The sequence below is a fragment of the Anopheles funestus genome, chromosome X, assembly GCF_943734845.2.
Source record: "Anopheles funestus chromosome X, idAnoFuneDA-416_04, whole genome shotgun sequence".
NCBI lineage: Eukaryota > Metazoa > Arthropoda > Insecta > Diptera > Culicidae > Anopheles > Anopheles funestus.
The window spans coordinates 7,238,696-7,258,845 of NC_064597.1; the positions used below are offsets into that span (position 1 = coordinate 7,238,696).

The window sequence follows — 20,150 nt, forward strand, 5'->3', positions numbered from 1 at the left end:
TAATAATAATAATAATAATAATAATAATAATAATAATAATAATAATAATAATAATAATAGTAATAATAAAATAATAAGTTAAGACCGGGCCGCCCCAACAAAAATCTTAACATTTTAACAATATAAAATAAAAAAATAATAGTTGAGATATTTTTTTGGGGCGGCCCGGTGGTGTATGTGATAAACGTCGCCGGCCCACACGGCAGGACTTGGGGATCAAATCCCATCCGGAGCGTCTCCCCGGTAGCATGGACTGACTATCCTGCTACGTGGTAAATTAAGTCTTGATACGGCCAGGCCGTTCTAACCGAGCAAAAAAAAAAGTTAAGATTTTCGTCTCTATTTTTTTTTTCATTATTTTTATTATTATTCCTTCCTACTTTGACACACCTGGTGTAGTGTCTTTTGTCGATTTACTACACTACTACACCGTTGCACCGATGGATTGATCGTCTGTGCACTGTCGGCTGCAATTTATCCAACGATGGAAAGCACCAACGATCTACGCAGTCTTGCGCTTGTATGCGTGGTTTCTCATCCTCTTAAATACAATGGCAAACCGATGTTTGATAAAAGTTAGCAAACTTTCAGTTTCACATACTTCAACCAAAATTGCTACAAAGTACCCATATACAAGAACAAGCTTACGAGTTAAGCTCTGCACACATACACACGATGCATTTCTGGTGCATTTGTGATCCGGAGATGAAGCATGTGATTTCGTGGCAACCTTGAACGTTTCCTATCACCAATCTCCCGCACGCTTTGCTGCACGTTCACTCAACCTCACACGTCATCACGGGATCGCGCGACGCGAGGTCGTGGCGTATTGCCATTTAATATTGAATCACAACTCTTTTTTTTTCGCTCTCTTCTGTCAATATTTGCCGTGTGTTCGTAATCAAACATTTACCTTTAACAATGTTCGCGTAGGTAACAAACGATTGGTGATGGTGAATATATATTCAAAATGTCAGAGACTTCACATTTTTTTGTTTAAATATTTGTTTATGATGTTCAGTACGTTCAAAAGATCACCAAACCGCCTAACGCTACCTTGGGTTTTTTGGTAAATTTTAATAATATAAGCAAATAACCTTTTCAATTAGCTTCAAAAATGTCCTCAAACTTAGAGATCTTGTGATCGTTTCAATATCTTTAAGTCCATACTTTACAGACACGAAGAATTCGTGAAATGACAAAATTGAAAGAATCTTTCAGCAATAAAGCAAGACAACACGAAATCTGTTCCAGTGTCTCATAAATCAGTTAATAAGTCATCACCTAATAACGCGGACTTTGATTCGAGAGCTCGTGTTCCCGGTGGGGGGGGGAGTGTGTTATCAAAACTTCCGAAGTAGCATTTTGTCACCCACAAATTGAGTCAACGTTATCGTAATGGGTTGAGAAAGCGCACCCTATCTTATCGTGGCTACAAAATGATAAGAAATGTTTCGTTAATTAGGTAACCAATCGCTCCGGTGTGACACTTGTGACACATCAGACGATTAAATTATACGAATTATTGCAGGTAACGCATTGTTACGCATTGTTGGAAAACACGCCACAAAATGGGAGTTGTTGTATGAACCTGCAACCTAGCAAGAGGAGTCATCATTACCCTTTCACTTCGATCTCGATTCATTCATTTTGTTGTTGTTTGTTTATTTTCGAGAAATTATACCCATTTCGCGTACTGTGTTTACGGTTTATTTTGTTTCTTACTGATATACAACCCCATTATTTGATTTCCCAAAATCGCGCGTACGGGTCTCGGGTCGAGATAGTTTTCCCCCCCGCAAAAAAGAACAATTGCAAGCACGAATGGCCGGCCGACGATATACACACACGCACACACACACACGCAGTATTAAGAGTATTAAGATTATAATGTCGATATTAAGTCCGAATAACGCTGGATTACATTTGAGCAAAAAACACAGTTACTAGTAGTATTGTTCGTTTCTATGTACAATAACAGGATTATAGAGTTCGCGCATTAAACACAAATCGAGGATATTGAAATGGTTTTGCAAAAACAAAAAAACAAAAAAAATGGAAATAATACCACGACCTTAAAAAAATGATTTAAATAATGTTTTGCTATGGTAGGAAGTAGTAGCAGATAGGATAGGGTAGGCAACATTGAAAGCTATTATCCACTAGAATATTATTTGCTGTGGAATGCGCTAAGAAACTCTGAAGAAGAGGGAAAAAAAACTATTCCTTTCTAAAGACGGAATTACGGCAGTTTATATCGGAATGTGTTCCACTATCTCAGCGCGCTACGCGTGTACCTGGTTAGCCATATTATCTACGTGTCCTTCGATATCAAAAGTGAGAAGCAAACAAAAAAAAACTCAAAAAAGTGCGTTATATCACCTGACTCACCTAGCTTAAGTGCTTTCGATATCTCTAAACAGAAAAAAAACCGTGTTGTTTGATTCTCTAAACGGGAATGTAATGGAAACTGATAAAAAAAAAGAAAGAAGCACAAATGTTGGGGAAAAAAGACCACAAAGTGGTCAAACTATTCTATCAACAGCAGAAGGTGGAACGATTAGTCCTAGGAACAGGGTTGTGGGTAAATCGGTTTGTGGGAATGGCGCACAAATCGCCGGCCTCCTCTCATCCTTCGGTTACGAGCCCCCCGGCAACGGCATCAACAGTTGTGACACTTTACCAGCCCCACCTCGTCACAGTTCATGCACTTGAGTGCGACGAATTCGGCAGTGAAGTGATTCCGATGGATCGATTTCTTCGACCCGCCACAGGAAGGACACGGTAGTAGCCGATAGCCTCCGCACACCTTGCACATATAGGGTGACTCCAAGCACTGGAAATGGGAAGGATAGAAACTTTAAGGAACTTTGATCCAATAGTTAGTCACCTTCTGTATATATATATACCTTGTAGGGTTTCAGCATTTTCCTAAGCTCACCGCTTTCGTTCAGCCTTTCAATACATTCCGCATCCTGGGTTTTTGTTGGAAGAAAAGGTAAAGATTAGGAGGTGTTGGTAGAAGAAAAACACCAATAATTCATCATTACTTACACCGATGTGCTGCCCGTCCACGAACACCTGCGGTATGTTGATCGTGTCGACCTGCATGCGCTCCTTGATTTCCTGCTGATACTCGTTGCTCATGAATATGTCCTTCTCCTCGAACTTGACCAGCAGCGTGCGCAGGATTTGCTTCACGTTCATGCATTTCGTGTACGTTTCCCGCACGATGCCCATGCTCGTGCTGTAGACGACCACCTTGCCGGCTTCCTTGTCTTTGTAGTTCTGCGCACGGAAGGGAGAGAGAGAGAAAAAAAACAGCGAAAAGCCGGAAATGTAGATTATAGCGGTAGAAGCGACAGAAGCACCGAGGAGAAGCGCTTAATCTGACACACATAGCGGTGTGACACAGTTTAGAGTTGGCAAGTGACACACATCTCACGTGCAAGAGTGGCGCCAGTTTTGCATAGTTTGGGCGAGAGAGCGATAAAAAAACAACAAATAAACACACAAACTATCAAATGCAACGCGCCTTACTATTCGCATATTGGAACGTTTGACATCAAAATGCATATTGTGGCGCTTGGCGATAGGTACACCGCTATGTGGGTCAGAGTCGTCGAGTCTCTCCACGAGCTGGATCAAGGCTTCGGTCAAGGCGAAAGAAAGCATTCTGATCCGGTTTTTTTGTGTACATGGTTTTTCTTCAAAGTCGGAAGTGTAGCCAACGGGTCAAACCGGTTCGGGATGCGATTCCCCACCTTGGAGCCGCGATGTGCCTTTTGCAAGTATATCCCTAAACACCGTTAATCGGATATATGTAGGTCCCCTGTGTGGCCTACTATTTTCTAGCTTGCTCTCTCTCTCTCTCTCTCTCTCTATTCACCGTGTGGTCAGATTGGGAGTCCCGCACCCAGGTGTCCAGTATCTGGAGCATTCCTGGAAGTTGCAGGATACATACTAAAACCATCTAGACCATCCACCAACAAACACAAAATCCCGCCCCAAACGACTCGATTGGGAACGCATTAGCATTAGAGTATTGCTTGCAACATCATAACACCTTTCTCTTCGCTGCATTGATGAGGATACTGGCCCCGTTTACTCTCGGATGTCGACAACGAACCGTTGGATGACATAAAACGGCTCGTCTAAACGGCCGAGCGCAATCACCCAAATCTGTTGACTTCTGCAGCGATCCTGCCTGAGAAAACATTGTTTGATACGCTAGCCTACCTCGGATAACAAGAGAGAAAAAAAAGACAAGCAAAGTAAGCGCACACCGAACGCTCGATGGCGTGTTTGATTAACATACACGACGTAAGCGCACTCCTTTCGCTTTGGACAGCGAACGATTGGACGCGGGTGACTTGGTTGCTCAGCGGTGCGCTTGTCTGGAAAATTTTGGGGGGAAGCCGCCAGATTTTGCTGGTGAAGGTGTTGTTGACCAGATAGTGTTTGCGCATGAAAAGTGAAAAGTGTGACTGGCCACGACTACCGAACAGATCTTTTCGGGGTGATCGATTTCCCAACCACATTTCGTACGAGATGTGTACGCCACACACCAAGACAAAAAAAAAACCCAGATAAAGCTAGGCCTAGGATGAGTGGGTGTAGGGAAAGATTTGCAATTGTTGCAAAACTAGTGCGAGTTCGCATAGACATTAAACATCTGCCCACCTCCCCCGCCCGCCCAAAAGTATCCAAGTGGCATGTTGTTGAGAGATTTCAAATTAGCGTACATTAATTGCGTAATGAGGGTATAAACTATACACTGCCCAAAAAAAAAAGAAGAAGCAGCAGAAGAAGAAACAACTAAAATCCCAATGCTTATCTGGTGAGATAGAATTGTGCAATTGAATTTGATGGTACGCTGATGAGACCACCAGCGTATATCATCCAATTCCTCATCGCTCCAAAACAGCGTAAGAGCGTAAGCATTTCGTGAGACTTCTACCGACTAACGTTCGCATAACGCGTTAATCGTGCGAAGTTTTTGCACACAAAAAAAGCTCCCTAATACCTCTTACTCCTGGGGTAGCTTCTGGTGAAGAGTTCCAAGTCATCGCCACCATATCAACGCAAGCGCAGCTGCTTCACACACAATTAGGGTGGGCTTCAAAATGAACCGTACACCCGTACATCGCCCCGGAAACCTTCACAACTCAAGGAAGAATTCCGTGTGCGCGGTATTGTTTTCCGCTCCACAACTGAGGCGATGTCACACGGAAGTCACGTCTTCCCTGTCTTAGGTCACCAAAACAACACACACGACACTTACCTTGAGCCCGGTCTGCTGCATCTGGAGAAAGGTGGCGATACCGTTGCGCACACGGTTCTTAACGCCCCGTACCGTGCCCTTGTTGCTGCGTATTGTGGACGTGCCATTGCTGAGGTCCTTCAAACCGGCGAAGCTTTCGTCGTCATCCACCACGGACGGTGTCGTTTCTGGAGAGCTACTACCCGGCTCACCACTACCGTCCGGTCGGCCACGCTCGTTAATGTGAAACTTGTAATACCGATCACTCTCGAACTGATTGCTGCGGACACTTTCCGTCGTGAAGGAGCCGGCGGAGCAGCTACTCTGCGCCCGCGCCACACCCGCCGGATCGTTGATCGTGAGATGTTGCATATGCTGGAGGTAGTTGTTTGATGGATCGTGCTGATGATGGTGGTCCGTTTGATCGGTGACCCGCTGCATCCGGTTGCCGCATTCGAGACTGTTGATTTTGTCCATCAGGATGGAACGTGTGGTGGCGGTGTTGGTGGTTACCGCCGCCGAACCGAGGCTGGTCAGATCAACCGTACCCGGCTCATCATTCTGCGAAGGGATGGGTGTGAAATGTTTCCGATCTGTATTATGCCCTTCCACCGAATCGTTATCGTCGTCGTCGTCGTCGTCGTCAGTGCAGTAGACCTTCGGGCGGCTTCCACGGATGGCGGCCAGCAGTGAATCTGGAAGAATGCAAACACTCGTACCGTCACGCTTCCCCGCGAGGTACGCCGGCACTTTTGGTCGTATCTGATGCGTCGCCTCTGTACTGGAGGAACCGTCCGGAATGGGTCGTTCCACCGCAGCCGGTGTTAGGTCTGGGCCACCAATCTCCGCCAACGGCTGCAAACTCGACAGGTGCTCGAAGTTAAGCGAATCACAGCTCAGACACGATTCCGATCCGTCACTATCGGTCGCTATGATGCTTCCGAGCTGCGATGGTAGCTGCCGTTGCTGCTGCTGCTGCTGCTGCTGACGGGCGGCGTAACTGTCGGACGTCAAATCAACGCCCGTTTGATGTTTTCCGTGCTCGTTCTGTCTGTTCCGTTCCTCCTCGTGGTGCTGTACCAGCCGCTGCAGCTCGATATGATGATGATGGTGTTGGTGGTGACCCTGCTGATTGATAACGCTATCCGTTGCGTTATCAACCGGTGAGTACTGTCGCAGCACGGTACTGACCGCCGTCCCCGTCGCCGTCGTTACCGACGGCGGTGGCGTTGGTGTAGGTGACACCGGCTGATGGATACCGTCCGCACCTAGGCTCTTCTTTATCGCGGATGACGATTTCAGTATTTGCGACATCTTTTTCGGCAGCGGTGGAGGCGTCAGTTCGATATCGCTACAGGTACCGCTGTCGAGCATGTCACTCGGGGAACACTGGCCGCTGCTTCCACCAGATGCGGACGACGTTGGGGTGCGGGGACCGTCCCGGGTAGCAGCCGCCGCCGCCGCCGCCGTCATCGCTGCCATGTAGTAGACGTAAGTGGAACTATCGAGTTCGGTTGTGTCAGCGGCGGAACCGCCTTTCGGCACTATCAACTTCTTCTGCACCATATCGCCTGGCTCAATGTCAAGCGCTGAGGCAACCGACTCGGTATTGAGCGGTTCCGGGGATGTCGTCGACGGTACGCTAAGCAGTGTCCTGTCCTCGATTGTAACCGTCACCAGCACGGCGTCATGCGCGGACGATGTTGGCAGCGGATGATCCACGTTATCAACGCTTTCCGACAACGAAGAAGCGGTACACTCGGTACCTTGCGAGTCACTGGCACCGAACGATACTACCGTAATCTGGGAATTCTGACACTTGGTGCCGGATTGGGTACCGACCACACTAACACTCGTACCAACGCCACGTACGCTGTTGTTGTTGCAATCCTCCAACGGATCGGACCCTAGCGGTGATGGTGGAGTCGACTGCCGATCGCACTGCTCCGCCGGGATGATCTGTATTCGCACCACGTTATTGTTAGGATAGGCGCTACAGTGTACCAGCGCTGAGGGTGATGCCGTTGTCACTGCCGTTGTTGTTGATGTCGGTACTGCTCCTACTGCTGCTGTTAGCTCAGCCGTTGACGTACCGCGTATGTAGACGATCTGCTGCTGCTGTTGCGCACCGTTGATCGTTGTTGCACCGTGATCGCTGACGATCGTGGCCAAAGTGTTGTGGTTCTCTGCCACTTGGTTGATCTCGGCTGCGGGAACCTCCACACTGCTGGGGGCAAGTGCCGTTATAAACATCGGCCGCTCGTCCGCGAGCGCCGCGCACACCTCCGATGTATCCACCGTTGCGCTGGGTAGCGTTTCTTCTTCGGCAGTGTTCGCCAGCGCAGCGTCGTGCTGCTCGGTAGTTGATGGTTGCACAGCCAGTTCGCAGCAGGTATGCTCACCATCGTCGATCGGCTCCTCCACCTCCGTCAGCGGTGGAGGGGACACCCGACCGAGCGGGAGATTCACCAGCGCACCGTCGCATACCGCCGCCGCGTCGACGACCCTATCCACAGCCGTCATACAGCTAGCGCCACCATCACCGCCAGTCCCATTCGGTGTCTCCTCCTCATCATTCTCGCCGTTCGTAGCACCAACGGCATTTACCGTTGCTTTCGGGAGGCACGTTTTTTCAAGCTGCTGTAGATCGGTGGAAGCTGCACACGCCGAGTCCATCTAGGCTTTCTTCTGCTTCGTTCTGCTTCTCCGCCTCTGGGAACCACAATCTGGTGTGTGTGATTTTTTGTTGTTGTCTTTCTCCCTCAGTGTTGCTGCTTGGTCAGTTTTCTTTCACTCTCCAACAGGTGAAGCGCCTTGCTCCTTTCTTCTGATCTGTCTTTCTCTCTCTCTCTCTCTCCCTCTGTCTGTTGCGGTGTTTGGGGAGCAGGTTTTTCGCCACGCATGGGAACGGATGGGTAGGTTGAAGCGAGTTTAACCACCTGTGAAAAAACAATTTTTGAGCAGAAAGAAAAGAAAAGATGATTGCGGGAGCGTAATGGAAAGGCTCAGCAAACTGTGTGAGCGAGACCCGCCTTGGAGCGTTTTGCAATCTGCCCCTCTAACACACACATATGAGCAAACAGGCTGTTGCTCTTATCCTCCCTTTCTCACCATCTTTTCAACCCTTTTCGCGCGTGTGTGTGTGTGTGTGTGTGTTTTCTTTTTCCAACCACATGTGGCCGCTTGTGCTGTTTTTCCTTCTCCACACACCTGTTTTTTTTCTTTTCTTTTTCACCAACAGCTTCATTCAAGCGCTACCTGTCCCGCTTGCTCCCTCTAGCCCCAAAAGTGAATGAAAGGGAACAAAACCGGGGACTCCCCCGGGGGGGGGGTACGGTTTACGAAGGGGTTGTGTGAAGAGATTTCCCATTCCCTTCTGTGCGTAATTCATATTCCACCCAGCGTCAGTATGTGGAGCATCCGGATCAAGAATCTCCATCGATCTGGAGGGTATAGGCGCAAGGTACGTGCGCTACGCGTGGAGGCACGCCTGTAGCTTGCGCAGAAGAGAAAGTATGTTACGCCGTGGTGGCAGCGGGAATGCAAGAAGCTTCAATCAAAAAAACCCCCCGGAAAGGGGGTGGGGGGGGAGGGAGAGCGGGGAGAAGACACCCTGGTCTGTAACAATAATAATAACACTAATAGCATCAAACACCCGTGGAAATGGGCGAGAATGGCGAATGGCTTCCGCTTCACCTGGCAGCGCCAGGAAAAATCATTCCTTATTCCAGATGGTGGATACGCTGAGGGCTGCCCGCCGTTAAGGCAAAATGCTTCGTAAGGCGCGTACGCGGCAACAGAAATAGAAATTAAATCTTCCCACTCCCCCCGCTTTCCGGTGAACTTCCGAATTTTTGGGTGGAAAAAAAAGTTTCCTTTTTTTTGGGGTGGGAAATGGGGAGGGGGATGGAGGGGGGAGGGAGCTGTGCTACATCTCTTCCCAGCGTTTGTTGGAACGCTGCACGGCGTCTAGATAGGGAGATTTTCCGGCCAGAAATCAATCGGAAGGAAGAAAGTTTTACATGTTCGTACAAAGTTTGCTTGAAGATTGATGCCAGCTTACAAAGTTGAGTGAAGGCCCATGGGAAATTGCAACTTAAAAAAAAACACAGGCACACACACACATACATTTCCACAATCAGCATCAGCAGGTTCGTTATTGGAATTCCCCCTTTTTTTTCGGACAACGACACAGTGCAGGGACCTCGGATTGCAGTGCAGTTGTAGGGCACAGGTTATAGACCGGATCAATTGGTTTTCTTTCGCCTAACCTAACCGGATCTTGCTCTGGTTTTTCTCGATTTGCCTCCCTTTTTTGGGGTTTGGCGAATACTTTCAAACTTCTTTCAAATTCCCTCCCTCGGGGGGGAAATGTATGAATGGGAAGGAAAGATACTAAACTTTACTTGGAAACTATGCCGGTTACTGGGAGCAATGTCTGGACTTTCTTCTCTCTCTCTCTCTCACTCACTTCCATTTGATCCGGTTTTACCTGTTTTATATGCTCTTCATCGTTATCCCTGCCGGGGGGAGGACTTGGATGCACTTTCTAGACTGCACTGGACACACAAGTACTGGAACCACTCGGTAATGTGATGGTATTCCTTGGGGAAAACACCAGGGATCAGCGTAAGATAGAGGAGCGACACAAATGCCACCCTACCTGCCAGCAACACTACCACGCAAATGGAGAACTAGGACCCCGTTCGGTGTGGTCTTACAGTGTTTTGGGGGAGTTGGGGCCGTGGAAGTAGCAAACGGAAGATACACACAAACACACACACACGCAGACGGAAACGCACTCACAACAACAACAGCAACAACCAGAATTCACCCACCTGACCGGATCCGTGGATGTGATTGCATCGATCGGCCAACTACGATGCAATCCCAAATGTCGGACCAATTGGACGAAGCGGCAGGTTCCACTGCAAGTTCGCCTGGAATGGCGTTCGGCACAACAACAAAAAATGCAGACACACGCGGCACAACGGTTGGAGCAACAAGAAGCAAAAAAAACTTTCAAACGATCGTGCAGTTCGTGGCTGGCACCAGCATTGCAATCACCGAGCGTGCGCACGTAGCCACGATAACGGTGGCGATACTCTACTGTCAAAAGTGGTGACTTCTTTTGGGCTCTGCGATGTAAAATGGTAAAAGCTAGGAGCGCGGTGAAATGTACGTCCATAAAAAAAACACAACTAAAGGAAAGAGAGAAAGAGCGCGCGGGTGTCGGGCAACGGTGGCAATATTCAACCACAGACGCGCGCGTGTGTTGCTCGTGCACACGGGCGAACCAAAATAAAAAGAAAGCGTACCACCCATTCTCTCCCCCCCCCCCCCCCCCCGCCTTCTGGTGCCCGAAGCTCCAGAAGGTTTTTGGCAGTGTGGTACACATTTTGCGGCAATAGGGGCTTTACTTCGGCTTTACCGGCCAGAAGCGAGACAACAAGGAACCGATTGGCTGCCCTGCTCTTACCCCTACATAGCCACACACACACACACACTTGTCGTTGTTGATGTTGGGGTTGGTTTCTGTTGCTTCTTCTTTTTCATCGGAATCATAATTTGATCAAAATAGGGGTTGAACGCGTGCGGTCCGTTTATTAGCACGATCGACCCGTTGAGGTTCATCGCTTCACTCACTGTTGAAGTCTTTCGTACAGGCTGCTTGTGTTGATGCACTGCTGCTGCAGTAATTAAAGTGTTTTTTTTTCTCTGTAGATCTAGAATGATTGTTTGGTTTAAAGAAATATGAAGACGTAACCCTTCCACCCCTTTCCCCTCCCCACCCCCTCCCAACCACCCCTTACAGTTACTTATCTCATCATGCTAGGAAAATAGCTAATTAAAAACAGATTTAGAAAGGAGAAAGCAAAAATGAAAAAAAAAACATTCTAACACCCTATTCGAGTGCTACGAACGTAACTACGTAACGAACATATGTATGCAGTTTTCAAAATTGTTTCTACAACTAAAAGCAAATTATGTTCCACCAGCTCAATCTGTTCCGATCTGGCTCCCAAAGGCTATTTATTCTACATTTTTTCAAAGCAATAACAATATCATGTTAATAAAGCAACAGAAAGAGAGACAGATAATAGAGAGAGAGAAAAAAAACAAAAGCGAAAGAGAATAAAAGAACCAATTACTTAACCTAGCCCGCCTTCCGAAAAAAAACTATCGACAATCGTTCGGTGGGCACTTTTCTTCGTTTTCAAACACCACTTGGCTAAGAATTGTTTCGTTTTTTTTTTGCTTCACACGTTTTTAGAACGGGCGGTAAGCTTTTATATTTCTTCTGCTTCGTACGACATATCCGAATCATCCGAGTAGCTGTAATAGGCTTTCGCTTTCTTACGCTCCCGTCGTTTACTTTTCGCCTGGCTCTTACCACCAGCTGCCGATGGTGGTGCCGACGCTGCATTATCGTCCTCCAACAAAGTATCTTCACTAACCGTTGGGCCGATGGTGTCATTTGTCGATTTTAAATCTTCCACCGGAGCGGGTTCGTCTGTAGCTTTAACGTCCTGCGACGCGTCATCTACCGCGTTGGCACTCTTTTGCTTCTTCACCAGCTCCACTAGATATTTGTACCGTGCAACACACTCCTCCTTCGATTTGCCCGGTACACTGTTAGCAATTTTCTGCCACCGATCATAATTTGCCGATTTCGGATATTTTTGTATAGCAACCTCGAGTGCTTGCTGCTGCTGCTGTGTCCAGTTGCTGGTCGCCGTTTCGTTCGGACCGCTGTCACGCGTTTTCGTTTTCACCTTTGTCGAACCGGTCACACCGACCGCGGATGCCTGTCCCGATTCGGACGAATTTGTGCCCTCCGACTGGTGAGGTAATCGATAGCCACACTCTTTCATCTTTGCTGCCATGTAGGTGATTTCTTCAACGCTTCGCTGCATCATATCAGCTATAATTTCCCAACGGTTGCTAGTACCGCCCGGATATTTCTTTACCAATCGTACCAGCTCGGTCAGATCGTCCTCCGTCCAGAGACCACCTGATTGTGGAAGAGGAGTGTGCGTACTTTTGTCCCCATTGCCATCTTGTGAAGGTTTTAGTATGCGCTGACTGTACGCAGCTAGTTCTTCGTCCGTTTTCTCCGGTACGATCATTTTTTTCGATCGCTTACGTAGTATACGATTTTCTTTATCCCTTGCCCGTTGCTCCTCGAGTGTTGCTTGCAGTTCGATCTCTTCTTTCTCGCTGTACAACGAAAAAAAAAAAACAAAATAAAATGATCCACCCGGTACAAAGTTTACAAACAAACACACTTACCGAAGCAATTCTTCTTCCTTCTGTTTCTTCTGCTGCGAATAAAGCTCGAACATTAATCGAATGGCCGCCGGCGTACCGGTCACCGTGTTCCAAATCCACACAGGAATCTGACAGGGTAACGTGTTCTTAATGCTCGGCAAAGGTATTTCATTTATTAGCTCTTCCAACTGTACGTTAGTTTGCTTTTTCTTGTTTAGCTTTTTCAGCTTACTGCCTACAATTTGTTCCTGTGTAGATGAAATATAGAGACAATTAGTTTCAGATACAACAACGGTTCCGTATGATTCTTAGTCTTACCGCTGTATATTTTTTCTCAACATACGCCGCCCAGGCTACAAAATACTGCATCACGGTGATGACAACAAACAGAATGGTGGCACTTTCCACCATACCCATCTTCCGCACGTGCCGATAATAATAAAGTGCCGATTTCCAGTTTGGCATACCTTCCTTCAGCACTTTATCGTATTTTTCTCGCTTGCCCGGATCCTTCAGAATTTCATACACCGAGACTAGATTGCGAAATCGAATGTTTGCGTCCTCGGCATCGTTCTTGTCCGGATGCAGCACCACCGAAAGTGTTCGGAACGCACGCTTAATTTCGGCAAGCGTTGCCGTTTGGTTGATGTTCATCAGGCTGTAGAAATTTTCATTCACCTCCTCCACAAGATCAAATAATTCCATATCTTCCGAGCCCCAGCCGTGAGCATTGCTGGGCGGAATCATTTGCAGTACCATTACCACCAGCAGCAAGGCTGCTGCACTAGCGCGACACCTTACTTTCATGATGGTGCGTATCCTACCGTTCACTATGCTCTGAATTTGCCACGAAACTGCATCTAATTGTAGTATACTAAATGTGCAGACGACAACTCTCGCTTTCGCCAGCAGCACCTAAAAAACATACAGTTCCGGTAAATTTACCCGAAATTGTTTATACGTCATCTTTGCTTACGAATACATACGCACACAGTGTCATTTCTGCTGGGACTGACATCTGGCACAAGGGGGGTAGTAACAATTGGCAACAATGCTTTCCTTTTATATCATCTGTCAGGTTCTTGGAACACGCATTTCAAACACTATGAAGGAATGAAATTTATATTTTTTGTTTGGCTGACGATATTGTGATTACTATCATGTGATTAACATGCAAAATTTATATAAAATTTGAGATTTAGAACTGCATGATATTTTAAATCCAGGATTGCTTTACGCGACTGTTTCACCTGCAGAACAAACAGTGTATCAATTCAACGTTTTACGAAGATGGTTACCGTACGCCTAGGTTGATAAACATGATTCTGTACGTTTGATAAGAACCATTTCTTTCCGTAGAAATAATCATAAAGCGGTTGATAGTTTTGATCAGCAACTTGATGTTTTCATATCGTTTATTTCGTTCACTAGCAGCAATAAAGGTGATCTTTCCGCGTCTAACATGCCGACCATGCCTTTCGTTTACTCATTGATGACCTCTGCAAAGTAAAAAAAAAAAACGTGTGAATCAGTAAAATGAAACCTTAAACACCATAAGCTGTGAACATGCCACAGAGCAAACGCATTCAGATTAGTTAAAAAAACAATCAATCGAACCATTGTGTTATTGAACTATAAATGGATTAGTTTGAAAAATTTCGATAAACTATCACACTCTGTTAAATTTTCGCTAGAAAGCAACCAAACTTGAAAACAACTTTCAACTTCGAAAACCGGAAACTTACGACTGGCTCAACAAAGTGAAAAATGATTGAACTTATCACTTTTCATCTGTAATAATAACAAAATTCATTAATAAAAAGTTGGATAAAGCAATGAATGCTTTAGTTATAGAACCCGATATACATTTGCTTTTTCATTTTAGTAAATAATGATCTATGAGATTCAGTTGTAACATAATTCCTGACCCAAAGCATAAACAAACTAGCATAAAACTGTAATAACTAATATTCCTAAAAAACACCTGTATATAAATATTTGAACTGAAAGTATTGCATTTGATTGCAAAACGATTTAATCTATTGATGAGCATTAAGGACCATGAAAGATCTGCATACGGCTTTCTGAACGTTGCACGAACAAAATACAACATTTAATAGAAAAAACCCGCCCAAGAAAACTTATGATGCAACGAGAAGAACCAGTTGCAATAAATAAACAAAAAGATCGGCTGGAATTTTCCACACACGTCCTCAAATAGCACTGTTCCATCTATCAGTTATGATTCCTCGCACGAAAACGTGAAGCTATTACTTACTCTCCGGCTTGCCACCCTGCCATTTGGTGAACTTGATGTGCGAATCATCACGCCGAGCGGCTTGAGCCCTCAGTTCCGGCTTTAGCGCCTTTCGCAGCAGACGGGCGGCAATGTTGGAATAGTTGATGTAGCTAAAAGAACAAATTCGCACACAAAATCGTACCGATCAAATTTAGCAGGTTATATAATGCTACCCAAACACAGATTACCCCTTACTACCCTACGGCAACTCACTTCAATCCAGCAGCTCTCCATGCGGCCATTTTGGTGCTCTGTTCTGTAGAGGGCTTGGGCTCGCTGTCTGCAAAACGGAAAACGGTTACAAGATTAACAATAGGCAGATACAAATAGAATCTTTTTAGACTGCGAAAGAATTGGCCGTAAAAACAAGAACTTACCGCTGTTATCAAATTGCGGAAAGTATTGAGAACCTGTCTTTGCGCAATGTGTGTCCGCAAGGCAAGTTCAGGAAATGTTGTCTTTTTTGACAGCTACAATTGACAGTAGCGCTCGTATATTTACAACTTTGGATTGTATTGAAATAAACCATAAAATAGTTGTTTAACTATTGTATTAATACAATGAGGTGTTAAACCTTATTAAATACGAGTTCACATTTTTTGCCATATTTTTAATATTTTGTTTAACAAATTTTATTCATTGTTGTTGGATCGATTCATTACAAGGTTACTAGAGAAATGTGTCCGATCGAGGTTATAAATTTGAAAAGAAAATGTGCAACGTTCTGGTCTTCTTATAATTAATATTTCATTCTAGTTTTCATGAATTTGAAGTGCTCTTTCAGGTATACTAAATTATAAGTTCAAATTTTAGATAATGTATGCCTTTCAGTGTGACCAGCGTGTAACACAATGGGACGAACGCATTCCATTGTTTGACAGCTACCCCCAAAAATGCTCCGAAAAAGGGGTTGTTTGTTGGCATCTTTTCTAAACCTGAGCGTTTTGACGTCTGCCCCTAAAGAAACATTGTCGTCGTTGTATCCCGAGAAACCCCCCCGAAATTTGTCATCATCATAATTCTTTCGGATGTAATTTTTTACGCTCTAGCTGTGTTTTTCGGCGGTGGATCATTGATCAGCCAAACAATCACGCGGTATGACAACTATTGGGAATCAGCATCGTAGCAACCATACGCGACATTCGTACCGCCAGGGAAACCTTCCCCGTCCAAACAGTGGAATCGACGTGTTAGTTTTGTAATTATTTTGCTGTGGGTACGGAATTGAAACCGCCTGCTACAATACTGCACCATCAAATAAGAAGTCAATCGAAAACCGACGACGCTGTGTGTAGTGTACGTAAGAGGAGGCAAAGTGATAAAAAAGAGGGTGGTGTTCAACCTACCATCCCCGCACAAATCATCCTCTCAGGCACAGATGGATGACAACATGATCGGAAGCGAACACTATCGCTAGCCGTTTTCCACCCATCCTTATTGTTTTGTTGTCGTGTTGCAGATTCCTAGCATTCTGCGGAACCGGGATTCCACAGCAAGACACAACACTCATCATCAACCTTCATCAACACGGTCCGGTATCTGTGGTTGAGGACCTGAATTAGGGACGCATTTCGTAGAAAAAGGTAAGTTTTTTCCATCAGTGCCACAACGAGTGGTCGAGTGTTTTTAGAGGGGGAGGTAAAGCAATTTGAACCACAACGATATGGTTGGATGCATCCAAATGTAGGAAATTATCGCTTGCAGAAGTGAGATTGAATATTTTTCCACTCGCTGTAAAAAGCACCCTTACGTGTACTTTTACAATAACATTTGAATACAATTCAAATAAATAAAACTGCTCTGTGCGCTTTCATTCACATCTTGGCATACACATACATACGGACAGAATCTTCTTCCGCTGTGGCCCAACTGTTGAATAAAAGACTGGCCCGCAGCATGTATTTCACCAATTGCCAAGGTCCAATGTACGCGCTCTACCTGCGATTGCAATGTAGAAGGGATGAACCGGTTTTGCTGGCAGACCGTCACGAAACCATCCTCGCAGGGTCAAGCATTTGTACCGGAGGAGGATCGAGAACGATTGCATCAACAATTTCAAGGGCTCTGCGTATTTCCTGACCGTTGGTTCTGTTTGCTCATGGAATGATGATGCTAAAGCGAGTCGCGGTCAACGTCAATGACCTTTTTTTACCATGAAGACACGAGACCTCTTGCGACGAAGATATGTTTAAATTCCTTCAACGACCTTGCGCGCGATGAGCAACCGTCCACTCTCTTTTCTTCTACCATTGTTGTTGTTTTGTTTACAAAAAAAAGGTTTAATGAAACAGCCCAATTTTAGTTCTTTTTATCCTCCGATAATTCGTTTCTGTTCTAAGGTTATTAATGATTGTTCGAAATGTTTTTTGTTTTGTTTTCGTTACAGTAAACATACTTCCTTGATGTGTTTTGGAACGCCCACAGAACCGTTACTTCCAGTGCCAAAGCAAGCAGGATTCGTTTTCGCACATTCAACAGCAAAGCGAGCATTAGTAGCTGCAGCAGCCGCGTATGATGCCCTGCCCGGGATTGAAGGTTTCGCACGTGATATTTGTGATCGTCATACTGATAACGATAGTGTTCTATTCGTCGCTGAATGGCCGCCATTTTATACTCGAACCGCGCCGTTATGCAAACCACCGCAAAAACGATCCTAGCCCACTGCCGAACCGGACACTACCGGCAACGGTCGCTGACAAGGCGTTGCTAGTTGGTGGACCGGTACCGCCGGGGCTCGAACGCCAAAAGTGTAATGTGTTCCAGATAGTAGTGCAGGGCTGCGGCTTTAATATGCCTACCAACACGCTCGAGCGTGTGCAGCAGCAGCAGCAGGAAAAGAACCAAACGCAGCTTCATCAGATGCAAAAAGAGCAACAGCAGCAGCAGCAGCAACATGATCAATCGGAACAAGAAACAGCACCGGAGCAGGTGAACAATATCCAGCGAATACCAAACCCTTCCGCGGTAAAGATGTCTGCCGCGGTTCAAGGATCCTCCTCTTCCTCATCCTCCTTGCCACCCGCACCGCAACCGACTGCACTGGAAGCGGAGGGTGAGAAAGTGATTAAAACGCGCGACCTCTACCATTCCGGCCATCTACCGGACGGTGCGTGCGTAGCAAATCTCTGCCCGCACAACGGTACCGATGTGACGCTACTGATACTCGTCACGTCCGCACCGACGCACCGGGAACAGCGGCTTGCCATTCGACAGTCCTGGGGCCACTACGACAGCCGGCGTGACATCTCGATCGGGTTCATCGTCGGGCAAACGGACGATGTACGCATCGAGGATCAACTAGCAGCAGAAAGCTATATGTATAGTGATCTGATACGGGGCAACTTCATCGACAGCTATCGCAACCTAACGCTCAAAACGATTTCGCTGCTCGAATGGACGAAGCTGCACTGTCCGAACGCGTCCTTTCTGCTGAAAACGGACGACGATATGTTTATCAACGTGCCGAAACTGTTACAGTTTATGGAGGCGCACGGTAACCAGCGGCGTACGATCTTCGGCCGGTTGGCGAAAAAGTGGAAACCGATTCGTAACAAAAAGTCCAAATATTACGTCAGCCCGGAACAGTACTATCCACCTGTATTTCCACCATTCACCACCGGTAGTTTGTCCTTTTCTTTTTCAAAACGAAATTATCAAACCCCACCTTCATGCGCACACACACACTAATTTGCTTTTGTGCTGTTTGTTTTTTTTCTTTTCTTTTGTTTTTTTGTTTGTTTAATTTCCATACCATACAGGACCGGCGTATCTGCTGACTGCCGACATCATTAATGAAATGTTCGAGAAATCGCTCAGCCAAACGTATCTCAAGCTGGAAGACGTCTACACCACCGGTATAGTCGCGCAGCTGCTAAACATACATCGGATCAACGTGAAGGAGTTTCTCAACCGGCGAATAGCGTTCAACCAATGCAACATCAAGAAGGCGATCAGTATCCACATGGTCAAGAACAACGAGCAGCTTGATCTATGGAAGAAGCAGGTCGACACCAGCGTGTCATGCACGTAGAAGTATTGTTTTATTCTTATTATAATTATTATTGCTGCGTTTTACATTGCTCTCCACGCCTTTTATGTTCCCAAAAAAACCCTCCAATTTCTTAGAAAAAAAAGCAACAAACAAAGACATAAAAAGACAACGTTCACACACACACAGGACCCACACACACACACTGCTAGATCGTTCCACAATGAAGAACGCAAAGAGGAAGCAATCACGAACAAGAAAAATAGGACGATAATAAATTGAAACCTCTTGTAAATGTTATTTCTTAATACCCTTTTTAAAAGATCCTGTTTTCTTTTACTAGAGATTTGCTTAGTAAGCAACTAAAACAAAAAAACATTAACAGCAAACAAAGCGCGTACGAGCATGCCTTTCAACAAAAAAAGAAACAAACGAAAACAGATAAGTGAATTAATATACATTCCGTCGCTTTGAGGTACGCGTTTGTTAAGCGAAGCGTAACGTATATCCCCGTATCGTGAAAAAGCGTTTGAAACTGTATAGGAAATTGCCGCGTATGCGTTCTCGTCTGAGTAAAAAAACGAGTAAGTTTTTTTTTGTGGTGTGCTAGTTAAGTAAGCATTCGCGTGATTAGAATTGGGCCTGGGCTTGTCTTGGAGGCTGAAATGAATTTTAACAAACCATCACTCCTTCCCTTCCTGTTTCCCCTCCCCCCCCCCCCCCCTTTCGACTCCTTTTTTTTTATTAAAATCAACCCCTTTTTTCGGGCTGGAAAACTGAAGACGAAAAGCGTACATTAAAAAAAAAGATATATTTATATACACACATATACATATATGTAAAACCCATATTTCTAAAGAACATGTATCACTCCACTACCGCATCAATAGCTAGAGCGTGTTCCAAGAGAGAGAGAGAGAGAGAGGGAAGGGGGCTTGAAGTCATGAAGATTGTATAAAAGCAAAAACATATTTTATATAGTAATTCTCATACGTTATAAGGCATGTAAATATAAGTTTTGCATTCGCACGAGCCGGGCAGGTTACGGGTCGACGGTTCGGCACACTGCACGCCCGGCGTTTGGCAAGGCGGCGGCAAAAACAGAAAAAAGATAAGCGAAAACAGTGTAACGTCCTAACGTTTCATTTCGCTGTGATTGTACGTTTCGTTTAACATTTGTTTTGTTCGCGAAATTTACGTTATTTATCTCGGTTGTACGAATAGAATTAGCAACTGATTTGTGCGATGAATAAAATTGATTCTCATCAGTTACCCTTTTATTACGGTCGGCGGTAGATCCATGCTGTTCCATGTTTTGTATTCTAGAG

General features: G+C 45.6%; 4 protein-coding genes across 7 annotated transcripts; 1 reads left to right on the forward strand and 3 right to left on the reverse strand.

Annotated features, from left to right (window-relative positions):
- Nucleotides 1-1,618: 1,618 nt before the first annotated feature.
- Nucleotides 1,619-10,421, reverse strand: LOC125773997 (uncharacterized). 2 transcript variants are annotated; one of them, XM_049444466.1, is made up of 5 exons: nucleotides 10,102-10,421; nucleotides 5,285-8,202; nucleotides 3,055-3,288; nucleotides 2,910-2,975; nucleotides 1,619-2,836 (listed from the first exon to the last, which is right to left on the reverse strand). In XM_049444466.1, exons 2-5 carry the CDS (start codon nucleotides 7,937-7,939, stop codon nucleotides 2,663-2,665), a joined length of 3,129 nt encoding a protein of 1,042 aa, XP_049300423.1. In that variant the 5' UTR covers nucleotides 7,940-8,202; nucleotides 10,102-10,421; the 3' UTR covers nucleotides 1,619-2,662. The 2 variants fall into 2 exon arrangements, with proteins under 2 accessions (XP_049300423.1, XP_049300424.1); XM_049444467.1 differs by lacking the exon at nucleotides 10,102-10,421 and having other exon boundaries at nucleotides 5,285-8,818.
- Nucleotides 10,422-11,269: 848 nt separating this feature from the next.
- On the reverse strand, nucleotides 11,270-13,558 carry LOC125774163 (uncharacterized protein F54F2.9). The gene is made up of 3 exons (XM_049444515.1): nucleotides 12,854-13,558; nucleotides 12,557-12,783; nucleotides 11,270-12,484 (listed from the first exon to the last, which is right to left on the reverse strand). The coding sequence occupies exons 1-3, from the start codon at nucleotides 13,340-13,342 to the stop codon at nucleotides 11,554-11,556; spliced, it is 1,647 nt and encodes a 548-aa protein (XP_049300472.1). The 5' UTR covers nucleotides 13,343-13,558; the 3' UTR covers nucleotides 11,270-11,553.
- A 357-nt stretch (nucleotides 13,559-13,915) lies between these two features.
- Nucleotides 13,916-15,332, reverse strand: LOC125774505 (protein stunted-like). Of its 2 annotated transcripts, XM_049444673.1 has the most exons (5): nucleotides 15,212-15,330; nucleotides 15,048-15,114; nucleotides 14,814-14,944; nucleotides 14,281-14,326; nucleotides 13,916-14,034 (listed from the first exon to the last, which is right to left on the reverse strand). In XM_049444673.1, the coding sequence occupies exons 2-4, from the start codon at nucleotides 15,074-15,076 to the stop codon at nucleotides 14,316-14,318; spliced, it is 171 nt and encodes a 56-aa protein (XP_049300630.1). In that variant the 5' UTR covers nucleotides 15,077-15,114; nucleotides 15,212-15,330; the 3' UTR covers nucleotides 13,916-14,034; nucleotides 14,281-14,315. The 2 variants fall into 2 exon arrangements, with proteins under 2 accessions (XP_049300630.1, XP_049300627.1); XM_049444670.1 differs by lacking the exon at nucleotides 14,281-14,326 and having other exon boundaries at nucleotides 15,212-15,332.
- Nucleotides 15,333-15,732: 400 nt separating this feature from the next.
- LOC125761719 (beta-1,3-galactosyltransferase 5-like) lies at nucleotides 15,733-20,119 on the forward strand. Of its 2 annotated transcripts, XM_049423177.1 has the most exons (4): nucleotides 15,733-16,130; nucleotides 16,294-16,417; nucleotides 17,221-18,453; nucleotides 18,593-20,119. In XM_049423177.1, exons 3-4 carry the CDS (start codon nucleotides 17,346-17,348, stop codon nucleotides 18,862-18,864), a joined length of 1,380 nt encoding a protein of 459 aa, XP_049279134.1. In that variant the 5' UTR covers nucleotides 15,733-16,130; nucleotides 16,294-16,417; nucleotides 17,221-17,345; the 3' UTR covers nucleotides 18,865-20,119. The 2 variants fall into 2 exon arrangements, with proteins under 2 accessions (XP_049279134.1, XP_049279126.1); XM_049423169.1 differs by having other exon boundaries at nucleotides 15,733-16,417.
- The last annotated feature ends 31 nt before the right edge of the window (nucleotides 20,120-20,150 follow it).

Excerpts from the sequence above, each read along its gene's own strand:
- LOC125761719 (XM_049423169.1), top strand. The coding sequence starts at position 17,346 with ATGATGCCCTGCCCGGGATTGAAGGTTTCGCACGTGATATTTGTGATC. Across the intron at positions 18,454-18,592 it reads ATTTCCACCATTCACCACCG|GACCGGCGTATCTGCTGACT; the intron begins GTAGTTTGTCCT and ends CATACCATACAG.
- LOC125773997 (XM_049444466.1), bottom strand. The coding sequence starts at position 7,939 with ATGGACTCGGCGTGTGCAGCTTCCACCGATCTACAGCAGCTTGAAAAA. Across the intron at positions 3,289-5,284 it reads TGCAGCAGACCGGGCTCAAG|AACTACAAAGACAAGGAAGC; the intron begins GTAAGTGTCGTG and ends TTCCGTGCGCAG. Across the intron at positions 2,837-2,909 it reads AAATGCTGAAACCCTACAAG|TGCTTGGAGTCACCCTATAT; the intron begins GTATATATATAT and ends TCCCATTTCCAG.
- LOC125774163 (XM_049444515.1), bottom strand. The coding sequence starts at position 13,342 with ATGAAAGTAAGGTGTCGCGCTAGTGCAGCAGCCTTGCTGCTGGTGGTA. Across the intron at positions 12,784-12,853 it reads TTGAGAAAAAATATACAGCG|GAACAAATTGTAGGCAGTAA; the intron begins GTAAGACTAAGA and ends TCATCTACACAG. Across the intron at positions 12,485-12,556 it reads AAGGAAGAAGAATTGCTTCG|CGAGAAAGAAGAGATCGAAC; the intron begins GTAAGTGTGTTT and ends TTCGTTGTACAG.
- LOC125774505 (XM_049444670.1), bottom strand. The coding sequence starts at position 15,076 with ATGGCCGCATGGAGAGCTGCTGGATTGAA. Across the intron at positions 14,945-15,047 it reads TGGAGAGCTGCTGGATTGAA|CTACATCAACTATTCCAACA; the intron begins GTGAGTTGCCGT and ends TTGTTCTTTTAG.